At 30.2% G+C, this 14,009-nt stretch overlaps 3 protein-coding genes across 6 annotated transcripts; 1 reads left to right on the top strand and 2 right to left on the bottom strand.

Annotated features, from left to right (window-relative positions):
* The first annotated feature begins 4,711 nt into the window (after positions 1 to 4,711).
* Fbw5 (F-box and WD repeat domain containing 5) lies at positions 4,712 to 9,305 on the top strand. 3 transcript variants are annotated; one of them, XM_083098904.1, is made up of 10 exons: positions 4,712 to 4,728; positions 5,245 to 5,628; positions 6,229 to 6,386; positions 6,471 to 6,648; positions 6,795 to 6,987; positions 7,099 to 7,329; positions 7,407 to 7,582; positions 7,680 to 8,007; positions 8,087 to 8,299; positions 8,395 to 9,305. In XM_083098904.1, exons 2-10 carry the CDS (start codon positions 5,340 to 5,342, stop codon positions 8,660 to 8,662), a joined length of 2,034 nt encoding a protein of 677 aa, XP_082955030.1. In that variant the 5' UTR covers positions 4,712 to 4,728; positions 5,245 to 5,339; the 3' UTR covers positions 8,663 to 9,305. The 3 variants fall into 3 exon arrangements, with proteins under 3 accessions (XP_082955030.1, XP_082955029.1, XP_082955028.1); XM_083098903.1 differs by lacking the exon at positions 4,712 to 4,728 and adding an exon at positions 5,037 to 5,132; XM_083098902.1 differs by lacking the exon at positions 4,712 to 4,728 and having other exon boundaries at positions 5,098 to 5,628.
* Positions 6,015 to 13,876, bottom strand: LOC145971358 (E3 ubiquitin-protein ligase PPP1R11-like). 2 transcript variants are annotated; one of them, XM_083098908.1, is made up of 5 exons: positions 13,700 to 13,876; positions 11,372 to 11,480; positions 11,137 to 11,292; positions 10,924 to 11,052; positions 6,015 to 6,361 (listed from the first exon to the last, which is right to left on the bottom strand). In XM_083098908.1, the coding sequence occupies exons 1-4, from the start codon at positions 13,784 to 13,786 to the stop codon at positions 11,027 to 11,029; spliced, it is 378 nt and encodes a 125-aa protein (XP_082955034.1). In that variant the 5' UTR covers positions 13,787 to 13,876; the 3' UTR covers positions 6,015 to 6,361; positions 10,924 to 11,026. The 2 variants fall into 2 exon arrangements, with proteins under 2 accessions (XP_082955034.1, XP_082955033.1); XM_083098907.1 differs by lacking the exon at positions 6,015 to 6,361 and adding an exon at positions 10,641 to 10,830.
* LOC145971357 (succinyl-CoA:glutarate CoA-transferase) lies at positions 11,617 to 13,691 on the bottom strand. The gene is made up of 3 exons (XM_083098906.1): positions 13,509 to 13,691; positions 12,325 to 13,421; positions 11,617 to 12,242 (listed from the first exon to the last, which is right to left on the bottom strand). The coding sequence occupies exons 2-3, from the start codon at positions 13,411 to 13,413 to the stop codon at positions 12,012 to 12,014; spliced, it is 1,320 nt and encodes a 439-aa protein (XP_082955032.1). The 5' UTR covers positions 13,414 to 13,421; positions 13,509 to 13,691; the 3' UTR covers positions 11,617 to 12,011.
* Positions 13,877 to 14,009: the final 133 nt, after the last annotated feature.

Raw genomic sequence — 14,009 nt, 5'->3', positions numbered from 1 at the left:
TTTAACGATACTTAAAGATTAAGTGTATTTTATTCGATATTTTATCATTCAACTTTTTAACAATCTAAATACAATTCAAATTATTATTAATTTTAATTCTTGTCACACACTTCTATTTTTAAATCAATATGTCAAAAATTAAATTCAAATATAATCAATTAATATTCTTATAGATCTATTCTTTATAAAACTCAAAATAATTTATTTTGTAAAACTAATTATTACGCGCAATCAATTTTTTTATCTTTTAAGAGAGATTTATCTCTGATATTAATACTTTAAATGTAAAACTAGCAAAAAAATGTTTCTTTATTATAAATTTTTGAAAAATATAATTATATAAAGAGAGTATGTTAATTTTCATATATGAAATATTTAAATAATTATATTATTTTAAAAATATTTTATAAGATATTAAAATATTTATATATAAAAATATTAATTAATAACAAAAATATTATAAATGCTTTATTATAGATACTTTAAATGTGTTAAAATAAAACCTGGAATATTTTATACATGCATTATATTACGTGATTTTTAGAGCGAATTATACAGGGTGAGTCAAAAGTATGTTTTAAAAATTTGTGAGCGTGTTCCTGGATAAAAAGGAAGAACAAATGTTCATTTGAACATATGGTCGCAAATGCTTTGTTGTAGAGATAATGGACATAAATCAGCAGTATCAAATAATGCTTTATTTGAACGTTTACAATTTTGTTATTGTTGTTTGTTTTTTTTCGTTCAAATAAAGCATTATTTGATACTGCTGATTTATGTCCATTATCTCGACAACAAAGCATTTGCGACCATATGTTCATATGAACATTTGTTCTTCCTTTTTATCCAGGAACACGCTCACAAATTTTTAAAATATACTTTTGACTCACCCTGTATATACCATTGAGAAAATGAAAAAATAATAAGCAATATGTCTATTTTCAAATTAATATATATTGTTGCGTCCGCGGAACAATATGTATCGAACGCGCGCGACACAATTGATCGGCACACGCTCGCACTCGCGCACTCGAAAATAATAATACGGTTCTTTGAAACACAAGAACCACGAAACATAGAACCACGAGAAACATACAAGAACTCAGATTATTCGTAAAACGAAACACAGATTTTAACGCGCGACCGCTCAGCTTGACAGCTGGGTTCAGACTCAGCTGACCGTCGTTGATGTTAAACAACCTCTTAACAACGCGCGCGGAGACGATCTTCTTCCATCGACGTATTTCCCGACAGAATAACGGATGGCGTATACATCCGCAGGAACGAGACGCGGGGACGCAACAATATAAATAATAAATAATTTTTATAAATTACTCACCGCATATCTCTCTGGCTGCTTCAGGCTCTCTCACTGTTCTCTGGCTGTCCGATACTTTTCCAGATATCCTTCTCCTTTCTTCATCCTTTGCTTGCACCTTCACAGCACTCATGTTCACTCGCGAACAAACAATTAATTATATTTAGTCATATGTAGAAACGATTGCGAGACACTTTGCACGGCACTCCCGATCACGGAATAATTACGAGAGACGCACTTTAATATATTGTATAAGGGATAGAGAAGTACGATTCGCTCGACGTTTTTATGAAATCAAATTAAATACTAATTCATTACAAATGTTGTTTTCATTATTGATATATATATGCAATACATGTATATTAATACGAATTATAGGATCGAAAGTTTAATAAAATTGAAAGTCATGATACAATAATTGTTTAATTAATAATTAATTTAAGAATATACGACGTATTTCGCACTACGATCTTTACTGCTCGAGTGTTGCCGTGTGAATGATACCAAGACCGTATGACTAGCGCGCTATTGTTTACATCGTCAAGGCCGAACACCGTGTTATTGTCCGTTCGTCATATCGAAATATATTGTATTATATTATATTATATTTTATATTATAATATAATATAATATAAATATGTTAAAGTACGTAAAATATATCGATGACGAACAAACAATAATACCGACTTTGGCGTAAACAATACATATATTTTATATTATATTATATTATATTATATTATATTATATTATATTATATTTTACGTATTTTGATACAGCAAATAATTTGTCGATATTGATCGCGATCGCGTCTAGAAAAGGATTTAACGGAGCCCCTTGTACTATTACTTTACTCTTTGAGTGTCGTCGCGCGAATAATAATAGAGCCGAGAAAATTAGTCCGAAAGACCGTGTTATTATTATTTTTATATCGAAACATTTTTCAAGACTATGGCATATAAACATTAGCGCGCTATTGTTTACGCCGCTAAGGTCGGTGTTATTGTCTTGTTCGTCATCGAAATATTTTATGTACTTTAACACACACACACACACACACACACACACACACACACACACACACACACACACACACACGCACGCACGCACGCACGCACACGCACACGCACACACACACACACACACACGCACACTCACACGCACACGCACGCGCGCGCACACACGTATATATATATATATATATATATATATATATATATATATATATACATATACATATGGAATATATTAAAGTATATAGAAGTACTTTAGATTATATAGATTTTTTAATTATATGATTATTTATTAAAAGATTGTATGATGTATCCTTACATTGTATGATGGAGCCTTACATTATATTAATTGTTTAGATCCACGATCCAATTATTTTACTGTGCGTCCTTATAATCCGAATTATATTTCAATAATTGAAAAATAAAACAATAAAATGTCGCAGACATATTATATTCGACTCTATAAATATCTATAAATATTAAAGAAATAATTTCTGCTCGTAAAAATCGATTTCATATCGAAATAATAATTTATTATTTTAGATTTCTGTTACTATATATATATATATATATATATATATATATATATATATATATATATATATATGATTCTTATTATAATTAATTAAATGAATAAATTACGAAATATGCGATTCGAGAATTTTCGTCGCGGTATGTATATAGATATTAATTATGTGTTATTTATAAAAGTTAATTAATTATATTGTTATAATAAATAATTTTCCGATGTTAATCGCGATCGTATCTAGAAAAGAAATTTAACGGCGTATCATTATATTACTCGTTAGAAAATATTAGACAATAACATATGAAATTATATAAATCGTTTCACAATCGACATGTAGATATTACAATGCTATCTGTATCTCATTTATATAATTTCATATGTTATTGTCTAATATTTTCTCTAATGTGTTATATTAATTATTTTGTTTCAATTTTTAATCACGGTAATAAATGATTGCGATTCGATAAAGATTTATAGTTGCGATACAGTTTCATGTCGTGAATTAATTTTTAATTAATTAATTTATATTAATATTTAAAGCAAATTATGTTTCGATACTAATCGTAATCGTGTTTAGTAAAAAAATTACAATACAATACGAAACGTTTCTCACCATTACCTTATTACTCGAGAGTCACCGTGCGAATGATGACAAAGCCGAAACATAGCGCGCTACTGTTTATATTTTATATTGCCAAAGTCGAACACCGTGTTATCAATAATTCGTTGCCAAAATATTTTATATATTATAAAATGTACATTAACGCGGAATATTAAATTAATGAAGTATTTTAATTTATTGATTAAAATTGATTATTTATTAAACAATTTATCCTTTCATTATGCTAATTATTTGCATCTATAATTCGATTGATACACTTCGTGTTCTCTCACAATCCAAATTACATTTAGATTGTCAAGTAGAACGATAAAGTGTAACACGGATGAAATATATTTGTGACTCTAAATATTATAATAATAATTATTGTCCGTAAAAATCGCAACAATCAAAGTAATTATTTAATATTTTGGATTTCTATCATTTAATCGATTTTCGATATATTGTTTAATAACAAGGATTGAGAAAATTAAAACATTGGTCGAAATATAGTTAATTCTAATATTAAAGCTTTAACATAGCGCGCTACTGTTTATTTTTTGTATTGCCAAAGTCGAACACCGTGTTATCAATAATTCGTTGCCGAAATATTTTATATATTATAAAATATACGCTAACGCGGAATATTAAATTATAGAAGTATTTTCATTAATTAATTAAAATTGATTATTTATTAAATAACTTATCACGGAACCTTTCGTTATGCTAATTATTTGAATTTATTCGATTATTTTATTTTCAAAGTCAAATTCTATAATATTTAGTTTTGCATTTTAAAAGACTGACTTAGAGCGAGCTAAATAAATAAATAAATAAATAAATAAAAAATAAATAAATGATGTTGAGAAGAAAAAGAACACAGATAAATAAATAATAGCGTGGAAAGAGAGAACATACTAATATTTTTATAATATAATAAATAACATACTAATATTTTTATAATATAATAAATTATTATTAATTAAATTATTTATATTTTTATTTATATTATTTATATTATCAGAGAGACATATATGTTACCCTCTGAGAACATTCGTGGACATTGGCTTTGTAGTTCATGTTCACGTTTTTAATGTCCACAGAGGGAGTATCGCTTCCAGGGATCACCTAAAAGCGGGCCATGACATCTCTCAGTCTTCTCTCTGCCTGAGAGCGGCCATCCCGCTTCAGCGGACGCATGTCCTGGTGCGCCCCCTGAGAAAGGGGACAAACTACGTCGTTATCGTTATCGTTTTAGGTTACGTTCCAAAACGTAAGTAACCGAGGAAATTTTACTTGAATGGCCGTTCCAAAACTCTTTTAAGCCTTTCTGATTGGTTCAAATCGGCCATCGAGTAAAATTTCCTTCGGTTACTTACGTTTTGGAACGTAACCTTAATTAGGACAAAAGGAGTAAAAATTTCTTTAAACTGATTGGTTAATCAGGTTATATATATAATATATATATATATATATATTTTGTATGTGTGTACACTGCGCAACAATGGCTGCGTTCAGCAGAAAAAGCTGCTTTGCAACTGTTGTAAAATTCGTGAATCTGATTGGTGTATGCTCTTAATTTTGACTGAATCTAAGAGCATACACCAATCAGATTCACGAATTTTACAACAGTTGCAAAGCAGCTTTTCCTGCTGAACGCAGCCATTGACGCGCAGTGTACGTTCTAACCTCAGTCGACTTCGTGTATCTTCGGCATAGGGCGTGTTCCAAAATTCACTGCCAGCGCTGAAAATCTATAGTTCACGTTACGTATATTATATATTTTCAGCGCTGGCAGTGAATTTTGGAACATAGGCATAGTGACTAGTGAGAGTCACTGACAGGTATCAGCTGTTCCAGTAAATAAACCGCCGCATTTCGATAATGGACGGCGTCGAGGATACCGCGTGTGACTATCAGACAGCTGACGAGGATGTCAGCGAATCGGATAACAATAGCGAGTGCTCGTCACAACGAAGCGAGGGCGATATTAATTGGTATTATATGCCAGACTCGATTCTTTTGAGTATCTTCCAGTACCTGTCACCGAAGGAGCTGACGATCGCTGGTGAGGTGTGCAGATCGTGGCATAGGGTATCGCGTGACGAATTCCTGTGGAAATATTTGTTTTATCGGACATACAAGATAGATCCGGACGTCGGCATCGTGCCAGGTATGTCGTTCATCAACAGTATTTTGATGTCATATTTTTATATACGATTGAAAATAATATATGTCGCATGTTATATGTGTGAGGTAAAAAATATAAATATAAATTCTACTATGTAATCACGTAGTTATATATTTGAAAAAATTGTTTGAACTACAAGAAAAAATCTCGACTTAATTAAATTAGTATATTATTCTATATATATGGCATATAAAGATAACAAGTTAGGAACCAATAAGAACAAAAGAAATAATGATAGAAAATTATTTAGAAGTATATAAATAAGGCAATACACTTTAATTGAGATTAAATGTGAGTTTTATAATAAATTTATATTAAAATTTTTATAAATACTCATTAAAATTCATAACAATTCTGTTTGCTATTTTCCTAGTGGCTTTTTTTATATCTGTATATTATATAAGATATTCTTATTAGCAATAATATGTGCAATGTAGTGCATAGAAAAGAGAGAGAACAATTTTTTACGCTGATTAATTTACACATACATACACATTTCTATTAATATATTATATTTTATGTTTATATTCTTCTGGATTCATAGAATATTAGTAATTATTATTCTCTCTTTCTCTCTCTTAGGAAAAACTTCTTGGTTGGGAGAATTCAAACGTTTGGCATATCATACTCCACTGATAGAAACTGAAGTTCTCAAGGAACATTCGCATCAAGTTTTACATGTCAGCTTCTCCCATAATGGCAAAATGTTTGCAACCTGTTCGAAAGATGGATATATTCTTGTAAACTTTTCTCCTGACATTCACATTTATATTTCCTCTTTTTTGCATAAATTATTAAGTGTTATAAACATGCTGTTATTTCAGGTATGGCAAAGTCAATATCCTGTTACCATAAAATATTTGCATGATATGAAAACATTTAGTTGGAAGTATACACAATTTTCGCAATTTAATTGTACAGATACTTTACTTCTTGTCTCTGGTGTACATTTTGGTACACCTCATAGTACTTCGGGAGAAATAGCAGTATTTAAAATAGCACGTAAGTAAACAAATTAAATGCACTATATTATTATTAATATTACCACATAAATTAATAAATTTTAAAAAGAGGGACAAGTTATTTTTTGAAACACCTTCAATTCTCGATCGAATAATTGCTTATGTATGCTTTATATTTATTTGTAGCTGGCTTTGACCTTCAATGTAGAGTAGTGAATAAACCATATGACATATTTGGTACATGGTACAGTGAACGTTACCTTTTGAGTGGAAATCTGCATTGGTTGGCGCATTTGGTCAGTACTAGTGTAGTTTGGCTTAATAAGGCAAACCAGGAATCAGCTAGTGAACATGTGCCCATTATGACACAACTCTTTAGGTGAAGTCAACATGCTTTTCCAATCTTTATTTTAATATTAATCTTAATAGGGACATAAGCGATTGTCTTTTCAAAATAAATTTTTTTTCACACATCTGTAATAATTTTCAGATTCTACAATGGAAATGCTTCTTCAATTAGAGCAATTATGGTTGCAAATTGTCTGGCACCTGCACCAACTGAAACTACAGAACAACAAAGCCAGCCATCCTCCTCAAATACAAAGGAAGAAAAAGGAAATCCGCCAAGTCACAAAGATTTGTTATCACCTTCAAACGAACCTAGTAGCTCGCAACAGCAGGAAGAACCAGAAGTGTTACACCATGCATCATCAAGATTACAGTATGAATTTTTATTATACATGATGATTTTCCTATTTATTATACGATTAACATTTATGTAATATGCATGTATAATAGATATAGTAAATTAGAAGGTGGATTTTCAAATTGGAGGAAACTTGGTGACGGTTTTGAATATGCTAGTCCTATACAATACAACCAGGAATATAGGCAGGTTGAAATGCAGAGGAAGGCGCACGAAAGTGATAGCGAAAGTGAGAACCCATTGTGGGAAGAGGAGAGCGAGTCTGGAGGTAAAGAAATATTACGCGTACATAATACAAAGTAATAGAAAATCGATCGTGATATAATTATAATTATATAGAATATAATACAAAACTGGGCTTACAGAATCTTCGATAACCGAAGAATGTGATACTGACGAGTTAGCCAATAATCCCGAAAAATTTCTTATATTTACAAGTGGCTCAAAGACATATACTCCACATAAAGTTGGTTTTAAGAGAATTAAATTAGTTACTTTCCCAAGAAGATTAGACCCAGGACCGTCGCTACGTGAAAGAATAGCTCAGCGAGAAAGGGAGCGGGAAAGACCGAGTACCCCATCGGTGGAAGATTGGTTAAATTACCAATCTGTAGCTGATAAATTCGATAAGATTGATCATTCGATTGATCTTCACGGTCATATTATCGGAATGGGACTTTCTCCTGATCATAGGTCAGTTATATTAATGTTGTCATCATGTAAAATGATATATTTGCGAAGTATGTGATTGTGTTTCTACATTTTCATACAGATATCTTTATGTAAATACAAGGCCATGGCCAAAGGGCTATGTTATTACTAATCCTTTACAACCACCACCAATAGCACAAGAAATTGATATACATGTGATTGACTTGGTAACATTGAAACAAGTTGGTACAATGTTAAGAGCACACAAGGCATACACACCTAATAATGAATGTTTCTTCATATTTTTGGACGTATGTAATGAATATGTAGCAAGGTAATGTAATTCAATTGCATTTATTAATTCATCAATCTAATTAAAAAATTATATTTTTAAAATGTATAGGTTTCATTAAATATTTTTGCTTATAGTGGTGCAGAAGACAAGCATGGTTATTTGTGGGATAGACATTATGGAATTTGTTTAGCAAAATTTCCTCATACTGATGTAGTTAATTCTGTAGCTTTTAATCCGCGTGATCCTGAAATGTTGGTTACAACTAGTGATGATTATACAGTCAAAATATGGCGAAGTCGGGCTATGGTAAAGGCTTTAGGTTTAGATGAAAATTCCTATCATAAAGGAATGGAGGTGCGAAAAAGACGAAGATTTCAGAGAAGCAGTAATAATATTGACTGACTAAAAACTATTAAATTTCCAATTTGAAACATTTATTTTTACAAGAACTTTAGAAATATATTCTGCACTTAAGTTGATACTATATACAAAATCGTCCAAAATACTATTGTATAAAAGCACAAATGATCAATCTATTTTCTGATTACCTGGGATTTATGCACATAAACACACATGTGCGTTCATTTCTTATAATATAATACATTACTCAGATGAATACTTGAAAGAATTATTAAAAATGTTGTTAAAAGAATGGATATTGCAAAGAAATATATTGTCTATTGTTACAATGCAAAATTAGAAAATATCTAATAAGAAATTTTAAAATTATATTATTTATATTTAAAGACTATCATCAGACTATTTTTAAACTTAGCTTAAAGTTTATCTATATAACTCCTACACGTGGAATTCTAGATCTTATAGAATTTATCTCCTGACAAAATTATAAAATTTGGAATTCTCAATGAAATGTGTGTGCAATGAATATTAAGTTTTTCATGGTTATGGACTCTGTTTACACATATATGTAATCTGTAATACTGAATTTTTTTATTTAGTCTATTATTTTTTTCTGTATATTTAACATATTTACAAATTACATTTATTTGTTAAACAAAGAAAGTAATAAATGGATATAAATGTGCATCATTTTATATTTTTTTCTCCTATATTTCATTTTTTGAGTTTGTTGTACTATTACATTGTAAAATTACAAAACAATATAATAAGTCTCCCATAAAAACAAATATAAAATTTTGGGATATTCTCAATTCTCTATGTAATAAGTGATTTCAAATTTGATTTAGCAATTATGGAATATGTAAATTAATGTTATCATAATTAAATGTGGAATGTTAATAAAAGTCACAAATTAACAAGCAATATATATTTCCTTTAGCATAAAATCTGTAGTTATTGAATAGCAAATAATGCATGTGTATATATATATATATATATATACAGGGTGTCCCATTTTGAATAATACGCTCAAATATCTCCGAAACGGTGCGTTAAATAAAAAAATGTTTCAAACAAAAGTTGTATGGCTTGAAGGGGGCCATCAGATGGTGGCAATGACTTGACCTTAGAGAGTCATTTGAAGGTCATCGTCAATTTCTTAAATGGAATCCTCTATTTTTTATTACACATTGTAGCTTATCTCGAGGGCTTTCCAAAACACTATAATTAAGTTAGTTTTCATTAAGTACTTTCCGAGTTATGAGGCTTGAAATCATTTCTTAATTTTACATATACCGTAAAATATCTTGTAAAATATTCATTTTCCGATTATCTTACCTTAATACTTTTATGTACAAAATAATGAGAGGAATCAATTGGTGTAAAGAAAACACATAATTGTTTCGAAAAAAAATATGTAATTTGCAATTAACAATTCCATATTTTTTCTTAAAAACAACTGTATGTTTTCTTTACACCAATTGATTCCTCTCATTATTTTGTACATAAAAGTATTAAGGTAAGACAATCGAAAAATGAATATTTTACAAGATATTTTACGGTTTAATGTAAAATTAAGAAATGATTTCAAGCCTCATAACTCGGAAAGTACTTAATGAAAACTAACTTAATTATAGTGTTTTGGAAAACCCTCGAGATAAGCTACAAGAATATGCAATAAAAAATATGGAATTCCATTTAAAAAATTGACGGTGACCTTCACGTGACCTTCAAATGACTCTCTAAGGTCAAATCATTGCCACCATCTGATGGCCCCCTTCAAGCCATACAACTTTTGTTTGAAACATTTTTTTATTTAACGCATCGTTTCGGAGATATTTGAGCGTATTATTTAAAATGGGACACCCTGTATGTATATATATATATATATATATATATATATATATATATATATATATATATATATATATATATATATATATATATATATATATATATACACATACATACATATATATCAAGACATATAAAAAAAGTGACATTAATTTAGATGTAAATATATAAGGAATGATCATTTTATTATTTTCCAGAGAATATTCAATAATTTACTATTCTCATGACATATTACATACAATCTATATAAGAATTAACAATTTAGACAACATTTCATAATCTTTCATGTGACATTAAAGCATTGTGACAAAAATGCTACATATATTAGTGCAAAATCATATTTAAAGTTTGCATACCTAAAAAATAACGTAATTTGATTCAAAAAATCAGTCTTTAATTTTATTTTTTTGTTTATTGTTTGTTTAATTATTGTTGTATGTATCACTTACCTACAATCCGTCATTTCTTCTGTATGATACTGACTTGAGAAACAACATAAAGGAATTTATTTTCCATTTAGCAGAATTGTCAATGGGCATATAAATATAATACTTATGTTGAACCTGTCGCAATCGGTTCTGTAAACAAAACACAATATAAAAAAAATCTATTAATTAAGCATACACTAATATTACTAATGAATTTATTATCCAAAAAGTTACCAGGATGAGAAGACATTCCATCTTGAGCAACATTCCCAGTTTTGGGTAAGACTTTTTTATGAGCATCCTTATGTCCGTGACAATGTTCACATTCATCATCACTATCTTCGGAACTACTTTCACCAAAAGTTTTTGGTTTTTCATAAATACAACAGCCTGTAAATAAGAAAGATCACGTGATTATTTTTTTCATCGAATAAATTTAGAAAGTTTCATAGAAACAATAAATACCTACATTTTGATTTTTTCTTATTTAAATGTTCATTATCAACAGTCCCTTTAGTCCATTGGACCTTTTTGTTTGATTTTGGTTTTCGTAAACGTAATCGTACGGTAGGTACATCCTATAAAAAAATTGATTGAAAATGTTATTAGTATAATAAAACTAATAATTAATTCATCTTAAACTACATGTAGTGATTACAGAACACATTTGTAGCAATAAACAATTAAAAATTTATGAAAATGAATAAAAGAATATTAAAATTAAAATTTATTATTTTTTTATTATATCAAAAGTTTGATACATATATACATAAATATTTTATGAAATATAAGTTATTTACTTATACATATATGCAATTCTTATTATAAATATCATTACATTTTTTTTTAAATATATATATAAAATATACATATATAAACAATAGACAATATTATCAACAGCTCAATATGAAAATGTTTTGAAACTACTTCCTAGAAATATTCTACTATAAAACTAAAATTTATGTGTTATCTGAAAATGCTATATATAATAGTATAAAAAATTTACATGGAAAATGGAGTTATTTTCTTATAACATTATTATAAAATTGATATTTGCTATGAGTGTTACATATGAAGCTTATAGAGAAAATTAAATATATATTTATTAATTATTGCACAATTTTCTGTGCTATTAAACTTTTTATTTTATTATCTGAATATTTTAATATGTTTTTTAAAACTTCTGATGTATGTTGTCCCAATATTGGTGGGGATGATCTCACTGTATTAGTAGCATAGCTATATGTCACAGGTGGTCCGACGAGTTTCACTTTGCCTGTAACTGGATGATCTAACTCTTGAACCAACTTTATATATTTTACATGGGGATCATCAAATACCTGAAAATTACATGCAAAGTTTAGAAGATGAAAATTCACTGTACTGTAAATAATCCAAATTATTCGACATTAGTTCATTTACTTCTTTTATGGTGTTTACTGCTCCATAAGGAAATGAAGCACCTTCAAAAACCACAGACCATTCTTGATTAGTTTTCCTTTTAAATACATTTCTAAGAATTTCAAGCAATTCCATTCTATTCTTAACTCTAGCAGTATTATTCTTAAATTTGTTATTATTAATAAGTTCTGATAGTTGTAGTCTTTTAATTAACTCTAGAAATTGCAAATCGCTACCCGCTCCCACTGTCATATATCCATCTTTTGTTGGGAAAGCTTCGTAAGGAACTATGCTCTCGTGTTCGGATCCCCATCTTGTAGCTTCCTTATTTCCATTTAAGTAATTTGAAGCTATATTAATCAAACTTGCAACTTGAGTTGACAAAAGATTACATTGTATCCACTGGCCTTTGTTGATTTTTGACCTTTGTAGTAAAGCTGCCATAATCGCTCCATGAGCGTATAAACCCATTGCTAAATCTGTCATTGCTACGCCAACCTTGCACGGTGGTCCATCTTTGGGGCCGGTAATGTGCAAAAGTCCGCCTAAGGAAGCTGCGATAACATCATAACCAGGTCTATTTGCGTAAGGTCCCCGGGATCCGTAGCCAGTTAACGAACAGTATATAAGACGTGGTGCTATCTTGGCTATGTCTTCGTATCCTAAGCCTATACCGTTCAATTTCCCCGGTACATAATTTTCCACTAAGACATCGCATGTCTGCGCCAGGTCGTAAATAATATCTTTACCTCTCTTCAGGTCGATACAAACGCTTTTCTTATTTCTATTCACGCTCATAAAGTAGGTTGATTCTTGCGTTCCCTCGAAGAACGGCGGACCCCACTTGCGCGCCTCGTCTCCATCGCCGGGTCGTTCGATCTTCAAGATCTCCGCGCCGAGATCTCCGAGGATCATCGTACAATAGGGACCGGCCACGATCCGTGTCAAATCCAGAACTCGTATTCCGTTCAACGGTGAACGATTTTCTTCGGTGATCGTTTGACAAAACCCACGGTCGCACTTTTTCAAATTGCATTCAATTGCACTTGTTAAGAACCTGTCACTCGCTGCGCACTTTCGCGAGGAAATCGTGAATACATTACGTATCATCGTTCAAACTTAAAAGACAAAGTTAGAAACAATTTTTGCCCTATAACCTTATCGTAGATATTAATATATTCGTAATGAAAAAAAATATGTTATACTTTTATAATTATTAAAGATCCAACAATGTGACGTATGTTGGAGGGGATATCGGATTGTGACAAGCGATAAGAACAATTATTTGCATTCTGTGAATAACGTCACCAGCGACTCTTCTCCGATCCCGCTTGTCGCGTCGACCGAGTAATAAACATTACACGTATATAAATGAGGATGTAACGAACATGAATACCTGCGATCCGGAGTCGATGACATCAGCCTCGGAGATTGTTTCCGTTTGTGTTTGTAATGCTGCTTGTTCCGACATTGTTCTGTCCATGTGTCGCAATTGACACACGTTGTATTCGACGAAAGATACGCACAATATCACTGTAACGTCAAACGTAACCTATGCGAATTTCCGCCACTGCAGTGCTGCCAATTTTTTTCTCTTTTTTTTCGATGATATGCAGTCACGAATATAATTGTAAAATTGATTTTTTATACTCTCGATTTTTGCAGTTAATTTTAATTTTTCGAATTAAAAACATTATTAAATTTCA

Source organism: Camponotus vicinus, unplaced genomic scaffold (assembly GCF_025532165.1).
Source record: "Camponotus vicinus isolate PSW18456_S1 unplaced genomic scaffold, iyCamVici1.0 SCAF_5, whole genome shotgun sequence".
In the NCBI taxonomy this organism is placed as follows: Eukaryota; Metazoa; Arthropoda; class Insecta; order Hymenoptera; family Formicidae; genus Camponotus; species Camponotus vicinus.
This window is presented reverse-complemented; position numbering and strand designations above follow the sequence as displayed.

Excerpts from the sequence above, each read along its gene's own strand:
- LOC145971357 (XM_083098906.1), bottom strand. The coding sequence starts at position 13,413 with ATGATACGTAATGTATTCACGATTTCCTCGCGAAAGTGCGCAGCGAGT. Across the intron at positions 12,243-12,324 it reads CAGTAAACACCATAAAAGAA|GTATTTGATGATCCCCATGT; the intron begins GTAAATGAACTA and ends TGTAATTTTCAG.
- Fbw5 (XM_083098904.1), top strand. The coding sequence starts at position 5,340 with ATGGACGGCGTCGAGGATACCGCGTGTGACTATCAGACAGCTGACGAG. Across the intron at positions 6,387-6,470 it reads CGAAAGATGGATATATTCTT|GTATGGCAAAGTCAATATCC; the intron begins GTAAACTTTTCT and ends CTGTTATTTCAG. Across the intron at positions 7,583-7,679 it reads AGAGGAGAGCGAGTCTGGAG|AATCTTCGATAACCGAAGAA; the intron begins GTAAAGAAATAT and ends CTGGGCTTACAG.
- LOC145971358 (XM_083098908.1), bottom strand. The coding sequence starts at position 13,786 with ATGGACAGAACAATGTCGGAACAAGCAGCATTACAAACACAAACGGAA. Across the intron at positions 11,293-11,371 it reads AAATAAGAAAAAATCAAAAT|GCTGTTGTATTTATGAAAAA; the intron begins GTAGGTATTTAT and ends TCTTATTTACAG. Across the intron at positions 11,053-11,136 it reads TGGAATGTCTTCTCATCCTG|AACCGATTGCGACAGGTTCA; the intron begins GTAACTTTTTGG and ends TTTTGTTTACAG.